Source organism: Suricata suricatta, chromosome 4, assembly GCF_006229205.1.
Source record: "Suricata suricatta isolate VVHF042 chromosome 4, meerkat_22Aug2017_6uvM2_HiC, whole genome shotgun sequence".
In the NCBI taxonomy this organism is placed as follows: Eukaryota; Metazoa; Chordata; class Mammalia; order Carnivora; family Herpestidae; genus Suricata; species Suricata suricatta.
In genome coordinates, this window is record NC_043703.1 from 143,028,050 (window position 1) to 143,041,030 (window position 12,981).

Below are 12,981 nucleotides of genomic sequence, written 5' to 3' on the forward strand. Positions count from 1 at the left end.
TTAACAGCAATGTAGCGTAGTGGTTAATCACTAAATTTGGCCATGGGCAAGTCACACCTGAATGTGCACCCCAGCCCTGACACTTACTAACTTTTGTGAGACTGGGAAGTACTTATCTTCCTAAGTCTCAATTTCCCCATCTGTAGAATGAAGATAATTTAATAATGTATCTCACAGAGAAGATTTAAGAAAGTTATAAAAAAACATTTTTGTACTGTCCTGAACATAACACATTCCCCCAATTTATCAATCATCTCTAAATTTTATAAGGTTCATTTTTCCTTATGGAAAATGTGTCTTCTGAATACAAGCAGAGATCAGTTTCTTCTAGTCTTATTTTTCGAATCACACCTTGAGTCTGAATTAAACAGACTTTGAGTAAAAACTCACTTATCAGTGCTAACAGTTGTTGTGGTATTCAACCTAAGTATTTTTATATGTAGTTCCCTAGTTAAGTACTTAAAATTATATTCATACATTCCAAACTGCAGTATTATATCCAGGTACTGAGTAGAAAAAATTTCTAGATTGAGATACATTTTCTTAAACATTGCTTCTAGTGTAATTCTGACCTATAGGTTGGAAATCCACGTTATCGAAACTATTTAACAGATCACATAGCTAGTATGAATGATCTAATATAATGTCAATAGAAGAATTGGAAAAGAAACTATGTTTCTTGGTAAAGTTCAGTGTGTTAAGTAAAAGAGTCAGTGATTATTAAAGATATCCAATATGAATAACTTCTTTTTTTAAAAGTTTTTGATGTTTACTTATTTTTAAGAGACAGACAGAGCATGAGTGGGGGTTGAGCAGAGAAAGACGGAGGATCCAGGCTCCAAGCTGTCAACACAGAGCCACCCAGACACCCCAGATATGAATAACTTCTATGTTACAGACAAAAAAATCTACAATTAGCATGTCTATAGCATTTTCCACAGCTGTTTCATGTAAAAGGAAATTCATGATGACTTTTTTAAAAGTTTATTTTGAAAGGGAGAGCATATGCATGTGCATGAGTTGGGTGGGGGCAGAGAGAGAAAGAGAGCGAGAAATGGGGGGCTCAATCACACAGACCATAAAATCATCCACAAGACCATGATCTGATCCAAAAGCAAGAGTCAGATACTTAACTGACTGAGTCACTCACATGCCCCAATGATGATGGTTTTTGCTATAAACTTACTGGAAATTTCAAACAGAATATTCTGGCTTTTAAAACATATGTAAGTCCACTAGCCACCCGCCACTGCACCCGATCAGTTCTCTGTTGGCTGGTGCAATCCAGTGGTGAGCTAATAGTAAACCCCAGCTTAGGAAACAGGGTTGTTCTTCATGTGGATCACTCTGTGCCGAAAGCATGGGAACAGCCTAGAAATACAAAAGGAAGTATGTGTGGTCTGCTCTGGCCTTGGGTTGTGACAAAGCTTTTGCTGTTTCTCCCCTCAGGTAAGCACAGTGGAAATATCACTTCTGATGAGATTGTCAACATTGCCCACCAGATGCAGCACCGATCATTAGCCAGAGAACTCTCTGGGACCATTAAAGAGATTCTGGGGACTGCCCAGTCTGTGGGCTGCAGTGTTGATGGCCGCCACCCTCATGACATCATAGATGACATCAATAGTGGTGCAGTGGAATGCCCAGCTAGTTAAGAACTACAAAGGAAAATATTTTAATAAAGGATCATTTTGACAAAAAAACCAAAAAATGAAAAAACATATCTAAGTCCAAAATAGGAGAATTTGGGATAATTTATATGGAACGCTCTGAAAAATGTAAAAGATGCAATATAAACCCAAGTGGAATACTGAATAATCTTAGGTATAAGATCGGTGAAAAGAACATAAAAATATCCTATTAAAGTAAAAAAATATATATATAATTTCTATATATAAAGGTCTATTCAAAGATACACATCCAGTTTTTAAAAGCCTCTGTTTTATTTTTTTATGGGTTGCAATGTTAACTTTATTTACTTATTTAAGAAAGCTCTATACCCAATGTGGGGCCCAAACTTACAACCTAGAGATCAAGAGTCACCTGCTCTAGTACCTAATGAGCCAGCCAGGTGCCCCAAAACAGCCTGTTTAAAATAATTTATCATATGTATTATTAAAAAAAAGAACCACAAAAATCACTTAGTAGAAAGCATACTTACAGAGCAATAAAGAAATTTATCCTGGTATGCTCATTTATAGTAAATTTAGCTCTCTTGAAATAAACAAAGGTCATAGCCAAAAGATACTATAGAGAAAAAAGTAAAAGTTAATATTAGAGTTTTGCTTCCATAAGTAAAACTGCTTTAAAATAGTTATCTTTAAGATGAATAATAAGCTAAAAACAATAAAGCATTATCTATCTTCATTACAGAATTTGGGTCCTTATTTTCTGGTTTCCTCTAATCCATGTGAATGGGAGAAATACTTCTGAACCATTTATCATGAGTAAGATTATGAAGAACTCCTAAATTTTATTATTACCAATATTTTTTGAACCAAAACCTCAATTTTTTCTATCTCAAATTTCAAATCCATAGAGAAGTTGAAATAATAATAAAACAAATAACCATATCTCCTTTACCTAAATTCATCAATTGTTAGTATACTGCTACATTGGTTTGATATATGTATCTATAAAAAACTTTTTTCCTGACTCCTTTGACTTAACTGCAGACATCTATACTCATTTTTCACTCATTCATTCATTCATTCATTCATTTATTGTGGGGGGTATTTTTAAATTGAGGTATAACTGACAAAGCTGTATATATTTAAAGTTTACAGTGTGATGATTGTTACATACATTGTGAAGTGAATAGCAAAAATAATCAACATATTCATCACCTCACATAATTATCTTTTTTTTCTCCTTTTTGTTACGAACACCTAGGGTCTACTCTCTTAGCAATTTCACATACTCACTTTTAAAAATAATCTTTTAAAAATAACTTAAAATCAGAAATTAGAATAACATGGCTCTATTTCATTGGAAAAAAATGTTTTAAATGTGTTATTAGAAAGACATACCTGTGTTGGTATTAGGGTACTGTACCAGGTTCTATATGTTAAAATTAAAAACAATTCTAGTACTGATATATTAGATTCTCTCTCATAAAGTGCCTATTTATCCTACCTTCACAGGATTGACTACAAAGGTGATTCAAGTTTTCAAGAGAACGCATGTGAATACAGTATGCTGGTTAGTTACTTTAAAACGCTGCCCCCTGCTGTCCAGCAGCTTTTATTGCTGTAATGCACTTAAAACTGTAAAGTTGAAAACTTTACAACTCTACATGCACATGTCTACACAGGTAGTTTATATGAAGGCATTAATGTTAGTTTTTAAAAGTGTTAGCAAAATTGTGATTATGTTTAAAAATATCTCATCTTTTAGAAATACATCTTGAAATATTCATGGATAAAATTATCCAGTTTGGGGAAGGATTAGAAGAAACAAGCAGGGCCATGAGCTGATGATTACTGTAGAGGTTCTTTATTCTATTTTTTCTACCTCAAGGTATACATGTTTGGAATTTTCCTAAGTTAAATTTACAAAATTAGAGATTAAAAAACCAAACCCTGATTTTATCTGTGTTATTTTAAGCTTGAAATTAAAAAGTTTACATCAATATTAACTTAATGAATATTTAATCATAAGCTAGGCTTCCATTCAACCCTTTTCCACATTAAATGGGACGTTAAATTTAAGTGTGATATGAAGTCATACTGAATTTTCTGAGATGACTACCTGGTCTACCATAACATTTATAAAGCTGAAATCATAACTGTTCAGCTAAATATAGAGTATAGAAATATGGTCTCTAATATGTATGTTAGCATCATGATGATCTTTTAGAAATACATATTCCTAAATAAAAAACACAATAACCTAATTTTACCTATAAAATTATTGGGATTTGCCTTATCTAAGTTACCGACAAAATATTAACTATATCACAGACTGCCTCAGTGAAATGAATTTCAGAATATTCAGAGTATTCTTTCTCCATAGCCTGATAAAAGGTGGTAATTCTGATCAAAACATAGTAAGTCTATACTGATTCTTGTTTTTAATCAAACAGATGACTTAAGGTCATTTAAGTCGAATCAATAATATTCTGCAATTCCTCAAGTATAAAATGAACTTATGATGTATGCTAATTTCAAAAATTAATGTGTAAGGACTCCCCTTAGAAGGAGCAATACAGGCTAGTTCTTTTCATAACATTAATTAATAGGATAGAAAATTCTTACAAGGTTTTGTTCAAGTTCTAATGGTCTAGTAACAATAATTACATCATTACCAAATTTACCTTGTCTGCAATCTTACAACAGCAGTCCATCCACAAGAAATCTTGAATTAAATCATCATCTAGAACAAAAGACAGCTATGACTTGTCTTTTGAAAATAGAATGTTTCCTTTTGAAAATCAATTTATAGATAGAGGATTATAAATGATGCTTAGAAGTCAAACAAAAATGCCTGGACAAGTATTGTCTAAAATGTAATTTTCACTTCTTTGATGCATTTCCCATTGTAAGCACTTTACAAAGAGTTACTGCTTTTACTCTTGGGTTTCCCATCTGATTTGCTCAGACCGGAGAGGATATGGTAGAAGTATTTGGTTTCCTGACTATCCTTATAGCTCTTGGAGAAAGATGTCTTGGGTACTGTAGATTAGCTCTTTATTACTTTCCAAAATCAATCTTTACCGGTAGAAAAGATAACTCAGCCCTTAAAAAGTAATGACTAAATGAGTATTACTCATTTTCAAAATGTTTTTACTCTTTCTACTACTCTCTCCTGTTAGGTCTCAGGGTATTTTTAGTTTTGAATTTTTTTTTCTGCCTATTTCTCTCTGTCCAATTATCTATTATCCAAATACCAATGAAAATGTCCATATAAAGATTCATAATTAGCTATTTACAATTAACACTTAGTTTTGGAAAAACTGAATATTATAACAAAAGATTAACAAAAATACTTTTTAAAATAGCCAAAAGTAGGTCAAAAGCACTTACTTAAATTTTAAAAGGCCAAAACATATAATCCCCAAGTATATGAGTAGTTATCAGAATACTGAGAAAACCTTTTTCTATTCCCCCCTTCATTTTAAGTTAAATACCAAACAAAACCACGTCTTTATACTAATTTTTACATCCTAGAAATATCAATATGGTCAAATACATGGAAAATTCAAGGAATAAGTACACATTTTCTTAGAGTTAATTTCTGCCTTATTGATTCCTTTTTTTAAAAAAAGTAAATGCTACACCCAACATGGGGTTTTAACACACGACCCCAAGATCAAGAGTCACATGCTCTACTGACTGAGCCATCCAGGCATCCAACTATTTCTTAAATTACTTATGGTAGAGCCAGGTATGTTCTATTTCTCAGGATCAGTTATGAACAGTAGAAAAGTTTGTGGGTAATAGCTTTGCACTAGTTAATAGAGAGAGAGGGGAACTTATATTAACAGTATTATACTTACACTACTTACATTTTTTTTAGCATATCTTCTGATTTTGCTTTTCTTTAAATCTTAACCAGCTTGCCCTTCTTTTTTCTTTCTTTCTTCCTTTCTTCTTTTTTAAAGTTTATTTTGAGAGAGAGAGAGAGAGAGAGAGAGAGAAAGTACGAGTGGGAGACGAGCAGAGAGATGGGGAGAGAGAGAGAATCCCAAGCAGGCTCTACACTGTCAGTGCAGAGCTTGATACGGGGCTTCAACTCACAAACCATGAGATCTTGACCTGAGCTGAAGTTGGGCCCTTACTGACTAAGCCATCCAAGCACCTGCCCCTCTCTCTTTTCTTCTTTCTCTTCCTTTTCTTTCTTCTCGTCCTCTTCCTCCTCCTCCTTCTTTTTTCTTTTTCTTTTTTTTTTTTTTTTTTAAGATTTTTGTCTTCTGAGCAGGGCAAACACTCTTGTCCCCGACTGACTTCGGCCTGTTACCTGGATCTAAGAGACTGTGGTATCTACGTGACTTGATTCACTCTTACAGATGTTTACCAGAATCCATCTATCCTACCCTTTAGTGTAATGTCTACCTTACTACCTTTAAACTGATAAGAAGAGATACTACACTTGATCTTAGCCAAAAGGCCGAGAAGCGATTACCTTACTACCTTAAAAAAAAAAATTCTTCCCTTTCTTGGCTCTTAGAATATAAAAAAAGTTTCTTGTTTTAAGAAATTTGCCAGCAAAGTAGCATTGTCACATGATCTGACCAAATTTAAACTCATCTCATTATATGAACATGATGATAAAGCATAATTTTTTTCCATAATATTTTGTCAAATTGTTTTCCATACAACACCCAGTGCTCTTCCCCTCAAATGCCCTCCACCATCACCACCACCTCTTTTCCCCCCTCCCCCTTACCCTTCAACTCTCAGTTCATTTTCAGCATTCGATAGTCTCTCAAGTTTTGTATCCCTCTCTCTCCCCAACTCTCTCTCCCTCCTCCGCTCCCCCTGGTTCTCCATTAGGTCTCTCCTGTTTTCCTGTTAGACCTATGAGTGCAAACATATGGTTTCTGTCCTTCTCTGCCTAGCTTACTTTGCTCAGCATGACACCCTCAAGGTCCATCCACTTTCCTACAAATGGCCATATGTCATTCCCTCTCATTGCCATGCAGTACTCCATCGTGAATATATACCACATCTTCTTGATCCATTCGTCAGGTGATGGACATTTAGGCTCCTTCCATGTTTTGGCTATTGTTGACATTGCTGCTATGAACATTGGGGTACATGTACTCCTATGCACCAGCATTTCTCTATCTCTTGGGTAAATCCCCAGCAATGCTATTGCTGGGTCATAGGGGAGTTCTATGGATAGTTTTTTGAGGAACCTCCACACTGTTTTCCAGAGCAGCTGCACCAGTTTACATTGCCACCAACAGTGTAGGAGGGTGCCCATCCCTCCACACCCTCGCCAGCATCTATAGTCTCTTGCTTTGTTCATTTTAGCCACTCTGACTGGTGTGAGGTGGTATCTCAGTGTGGTTTTGATTTGTGTTTCCCTGATGATGAGTGATGTTGAGCAGATAAAGAATAATTTTTAACAATATTCCCCCTAGGACCCCCGGGTGGCTCAGTTGGTTAAAGCGTCCAACTCTTGGTTTTGGTTCAGGTCATGATCTCATGATTCCTGAGTTTGAGTCCTGCATCAAGGTCTATGCTGATAGTGCAGAGCCTGTTTAAGATTCTCTCTCTCTCTCTCTCTGCCCTTTCCCCATTCACGCTGTCTCTCTCAAAATAAATAAATAAACTTTAAAAAACAAACAACCTCACCCCCTACAACATTCCCCATATGTGGGGCACCTGGATGGCTCAGTAGTAAGAGCATGAGACTCTTGATCTGGGGGTCATGAGTTGGAGTCCCACACTGGGTGTAGAGATTACTCAAAAAATATAAGATATTAAAAAATAATTCCTGGGGCACCAGGGTAGTTCAGTCAGTTAAGCATCCAACTCTTGATGGAATCCACTAGGCATGGAAGCATGGAGCCTGCTTAAGATTCTCTTTCCTCTTCCCCATGTGCACATGTACACATGTGCTCTTTCTCTCTCCCTCTTTCAAAAAAAAATTCTGAATACATATAGTACTGAAACTTCTCAGTTTGCTTCCCTTCCCAGTTTGCTCAGTTTTGGCACCAAAAATCCTGGGAAATACTTCAGGCCAGTCAAATTGGGCTGAGACTTTATGTAGTATTTTACTTAGGTCACACAAAACTCATGCTATGCCCTTGAATTGTTCAGAATTCACATTTGACACTTGGATTTAAGTAGTCTAGAAGCAAGATGAATCTGAACTTTGAATCCAAAACAACAAACACCCAACATAGAAAAAAAAAAGACCCTAGGTAAAACAAAAACAAATTGGTTGGAGTCAGAAAATCTGACATAAAAAATAATCCTCTTTGATTATTATGAAAATATTAAAGTAGACCTTTAGATTCTCTCATTTTAAAGTACTTTATAATTACTGTTATTATAATAAACCTACCAAATAATTTAAAGAAAGCAGTCATTTCCTGACGCTGTATAACTAGACAGGGTCCTTTGGGGCGCTTAGACTTGTTGCTATTATGTGCATTTTTTTCAGATGCTGGCCAACTATCTTTAAAAATAGGACGCTTCAGATTAATGGGTTTTTTAGGCTGATGTGATCTATTTGACCCTGATTTTACATGAATAGTGACAGTAGGCGGTGTCTCACAACACAGCTGATTATGTCTCATTTTGGCTTCCCAAGATTCCTGTAAAAACAAAACATATAATAATTTACCACAGTCTTGTTCATTTCTATATAAAAACAACTAATCAGATGACATTACCAGATGCAGTCATATAAAATGTTACTGAACTTGCTACGAAAATGTTATTTGTTTTTATCATTCTTTGCTAAGAAATGCTATGATTCCTTTGGGTAACTGATATACCTTCTCTTCTCAGTAAGATCCTGTATGCCATTTTACTCTGACTACTAAGGAACCCAAAACCAAATTTGAAAGTTAATTAGGGAAACTATGCTGCATTTATAATCTATCTGTGGTATTCTTTTTTCCTAATTAAATTCTGCTTCTACCAGCATACTTTTATCATATAGTTGTTATATGACGCTTCAAATTTTTTATAGAACAAGGCAAGCTATTTCCAGAAATAAATTATCATATCAAGTCTTACATTGAAAGTAATCCACCACGCCTACACACACAAAGTATTTTCTTACTGGTAATTCTTTGATATGTTACAAAATCACTTATTCAACAAACACTTACTGGTATTTATTGAAAAATTAAAAGCAATTCTAGCAAAGATGTAGGGTATATGTGAGGAATTCTCATAAATTGATCACTCTAATTTTTAAAGTTGTGAGTGTATGACCATAATATTTGAGTGACTGATTTTAAGTATATATGTATGTACTGTGTTATAATATAATCAGAAGCAAAGTTAATTCATCAATATTTAACAATATGCATATAACCACTGCCATGTATGGTGGTAATTAGTTCATATAATTATTACTAAAGTTAGTATTACTTTTGTGGCCAAAGTTTTTATAGGGTGGTAGGAAATGGACATATGCATAGGCAAAGCAGGAAACTACTCTGAGATCCTAATGAAAACCTCTGAATCCATAACTCACAGTGACCCAGGTAGCCATGCCTCCCTTGGTGTTCAAGGAGTTAGGTACAGATTCTCCTTTCTGACCCTCAGAAACTTCCCTGCTGAAGGAAGGAATGAAAGTAAGATTGGATATAGTAGGGTTAGACTAGCAATGTCCGATGTAATGTGAGCCACATTTGTAATTTTATATTTTTAAAACCACACTAAAGAAGTCCTAATAAGCAAGTGAATTTTTATAATACATTTTATGTAATCTGGTATACCCAAAATATCATTTTAATGTGTAACCAATATAAAAATTAATGAGATATTTTACATACTTTACTTTTCATTCTAAGTCTTTGAAACCTGGTATTTACCCTTATAGTACGTCTTAATTCAGATACCAGATTTCCAACAGTCAGAGTGAAAAGTAGTCCTACCAAAACAAGAAAGTAGCGTGTAAAGGAAAAATATTTTATACTCCTTCAGTACTCAATTTTAAATTAAAGTAAAAATTCTTCAGTTGCACCATCCACATTTCAAGTGCTCAACAGCCACATGTATGTAGTAGTAGCTGTCATATTAGACAGCAGAGGGCTAGATTATGAAGAACTAGGCAGAAGAAATTATATTCAATTGATTCTATAATTGCTCTCCTTCCTCTTTTTCACTTCCCTTCCATCCCCTCATCTTTCTTCTTATATCTAAGGTCCAAACAAATTTAAGGCAATTATGGAGTTTGGGGGGCGTGCTACAAACTCCATAGAAAAAGGAATGGGAGACAAATTGAACTTTGGGACTTAAGAACTTTCTGCTCTTTCCTACCCACCTCATCTGGGAGACAGCTGGAGGTCTCATCTGCATCTTTTTTTTTTTTTTTCAAAGTAAGAGCAGCCTTACAATCTAGATGGAAAAAATTAAAGTCGGGCTTCTCAAACTGGGTCGTGGGAGCTAGGCTTGGGGGGTGGAATGTGCCAGAATATAGAGTAACTATGGCATATATCCCAGAAGGTAAGTTTTACTCAAGTTAGGTAACTTTCAAGTGTTGTTATACTAAGACAACCATGGATATGTTATGAAACAGAAGGCAAATTTTGTCAATCAAGTAGATAAATATGTTCATAGTACAGCTTTACACTATTCCACTAAATTCTATGTATGTGTTAGGATACTTCATAGGAAATTTAGGAAACAGAAAGAAAAAGAACTGTGTGAAATTCCCCAAATGGAGATTCACTGAAGTTAATCAGCAAACACTGGCAGAAAAGTTACGGAGGAGCTGAAGGAGGGAAGCTGTCAATGCTCCAGTCTTAGTCATATTCCACCTTGAGGTAGTTTTAAATTTTGCTCTTCATTTAGAAAGACTGAAAATAGAGTTCTCATGGCAAGCAAGAAGAAAAGAATGCAAGGCAACTACAAATACGAGAAAGGGTAAGAGACAGGGAGGAAGGTGGGGGGTGGGGTGGGACTAGAAGACACTACACTCCTATGGCAAAACCCTTTAATGAGTTTTTACCTGGACTCCACCAATCTGAAAAAAACCATACCAGAGTTCACACATGAATAGGATGTCTGTTTTTGTTTTCTTTTGGGAAATAAGCCACAGCTAATATATAGGCATCTAAAATAATTTGGGGGCGCCTGGGTAGCTCAGTCGGTTAAGCGTCCGGCTTCAGCTCAGGTCATGATCTCACGGTTCCGTTCGTGGGTTCAAGCCCCACGTCGGGCTCTGTACTGACAGCTAGCCCAGAGCCTGGAGCCTGCTTCGGATTCTGTGTCTCCCTCTCTCTCTGACCCTCCCCGGCTCACACTGTCTCTCTCTGTCTCTCAAAAATAAAATAAAATAAAAACATTAAAAAAACTTTTAAATAATTTGTTTTCTCTGGGGGTAATATAAAGTGTTAGGGTGTGGTTCACTGAATCATACAACAGAAGCAGGACTGGGAGACTCGTCTGCCAATCTGAAAAATCTAATCACAATATCCAGTGGCAATTCAGGGCAGGCAGGCAAACCTTAACTTCCTTATAATTGCAGCCTTACACTGACACTTCATATGTGCCAGACGCTGGCCTACAAGTTTCACATGCATTATCTCATTTCATCTTCAGAGCATTTCTATAAAATGGGTATTATTTTATCCTTATTTTCTAGATGAGAAATTTGGGCCTTAGGGAAGAAGAGATTTGCCCACATAATCAGTGAGTGATAAAGCTAGGATTCGAATCGAGGAATGTCCGACACCAAAGTTTCCTATCCTTTTACCACTAAAGAGCTGTTTGAAAAAATTAAATGAAATCATGTGTAAAACACTTGACACGTTGGTAAGCAGTCCATTATTACTTACTGTCGCCTCACCAGGAAAACAAACTCAGCTTATGAGTTTACGCTTTATGAAAATTTAAGTCTAACATCTGCATTGTAAAAGGCGAAAGATTTATACGATCTGAAGAGAAACCAGAGTATAACATCTGCATTGTAAATGTGCAAAATAAATTGTGACTTAGTGGTTGAATAAGCCATTGCTTCAGGGAAGAAAGAGGGGCTTAGCACCATTTTGCTAAGATAAAATAACTCTTAAAAAAAAATCCTTATTGAAATGACTCAGCATTTCTCTATTATAACCACAGAATTTAAATTGTTAAAAAAATACAGCAAATTTAGGAAACATATTCTGGTAAAACTGCAGGAAGCTTTGCTGGGGCTTTTATCAAATCTCCATAATTTTGATTTTTAAATATATATATATATATATATATATTTCTAATTTAACATCTAAGGCTATTCAATACTTTTAGCCTCAGCCAAGTGCTAGGTGCTACAATATATTATATTGTATATAATTTTAATATATAAAATTACACAGCACAGCTGTTCCCATAAGAATTTCGAATCTGATTAGAAATCCAACCAATTAAGTGAATAAACCCAGACACTTTGACGAAATGGTCGGAATCAAAGGAAGCCAGAATGAATAGAATTATAGGAGTGATGTGTTTAGAAAAGTAGGTGCGGGAGGTGTGGACGGATCTCCTCCCCTTTGCTAGATGTGGCAGGGATCAGAGGGAAGAAACCGAACAGCAGCTAGAAAGGACAGCAGTCAGCTGGAGAATTTTCTTTCTTTCTTTTAAAGCCAGGATTTCTTAAGCGTGCCTCAAGGCAGAAAGGAAGGAGGGGGCTGAGAGGAGAGGTTGAAATCCGGGAGGAAAGACCTGTATGAAGACCTGATTTCTGTTTCGCTGTGACCTTAGGCTATCTCACTCCTGGGAGCACCCCCGTCCTCATGTAGGATGTTAAGATACTAGAACCACCTAGGTTTTCGTAGATCCTGGTACGCAGAAGTAGTCAATAAAAAAATACGTATTATTAGACAATGTTAATAATACATGTGCGCACAGGAAGTATATGGATCTGCCTATAGCGTAGTGCGGAGTTCTTAGCCAAAAGCTCTAAGGCAGTATTATTGTGCCTTTTTTACAGGGAAGAGTGTCTTCCAAGCCAAGAGGAGTCAGGATACGACGGCTGGCCACTTTCACCTCAACGGATATAACTGCAACGTTAAAACTGTGTTGGTGACGGAGGTCAGAGGTATGCTAAGAAACGGGACCTCGATATGGACACAGCATGGGTTTGTCGGTGTCGAAGCGTTCAATTCCTTCAAAAGGTCCTTTAAAAAAAATAAAAGTCGAAGCCAGCTGGCCCCCAGCCATGCTGGACACCGTGGGAGACGGGCTCGGGGCTGGGCGCCGACGTGGGGTCGCAGCGCCAGCGCAGTCGCGGCCGCGGGGAAGGACGCGCAGACGGGGACGCCGGCGGAGCGAGGCGGGCTCCTCCCCAGAGGAGACCAGCGGGCGGCGT

The 12,981-nt window shown here is 36.4% G+C and overlaps 1 protein-coding gene, 1 non-coding gene and 1 pseudogene across 6 annotated transcripts in view; 1 reads left to right on the top strand and 2 right to left on the bottom strand.

Moving 5' to 3' along the window:
• SPDYA (speedy/RINGO cell cycle regulator family member A) overlaps window positions 1–12,981 on the bottom strand; it is a 37,692-nt gene that overhangs the window by 24,279 nt on the left and 432 nt on the right. For all 5 annotated transcript variants that reach the window (XM_029938026.1, XM_029938028.1, XM_029938027.1 and 2 more), the window contains exons 2-4: window positions 8,017–8,269; window positions 4,316–4,374; window positions 2,162–2,247 (exon numbers count right to left, since the gene is read on the bottom strand). In XM_029938026.1, coding sequence (XP_029793886.1) covers window positions 2,162–2,247; window positions 4,316–4,374; window positions 8,017–8,251 — 380 coding nt within the window. In that variant the 5' untranslated portion in view covers window positions 8,252–8,269. The remainder of the gene's footprint in view (window positions 1–2,161; window positions 2,248–4,315; window positions 4,375–8,016; window positions 8,270–12,981) is intronic.
• LOC115290968 lies at window positions 1,243–1,372 on the top strand. The gene has a single exon (XR_003908335.1). It is a non-coding gene; the product is annotated as a small nucleolar RNA SNORA65 (small nucleolar RNA).
• LOC115291013 lies at window positions 5,968–6,120 on the bottom strand (annotated as a pseudogene).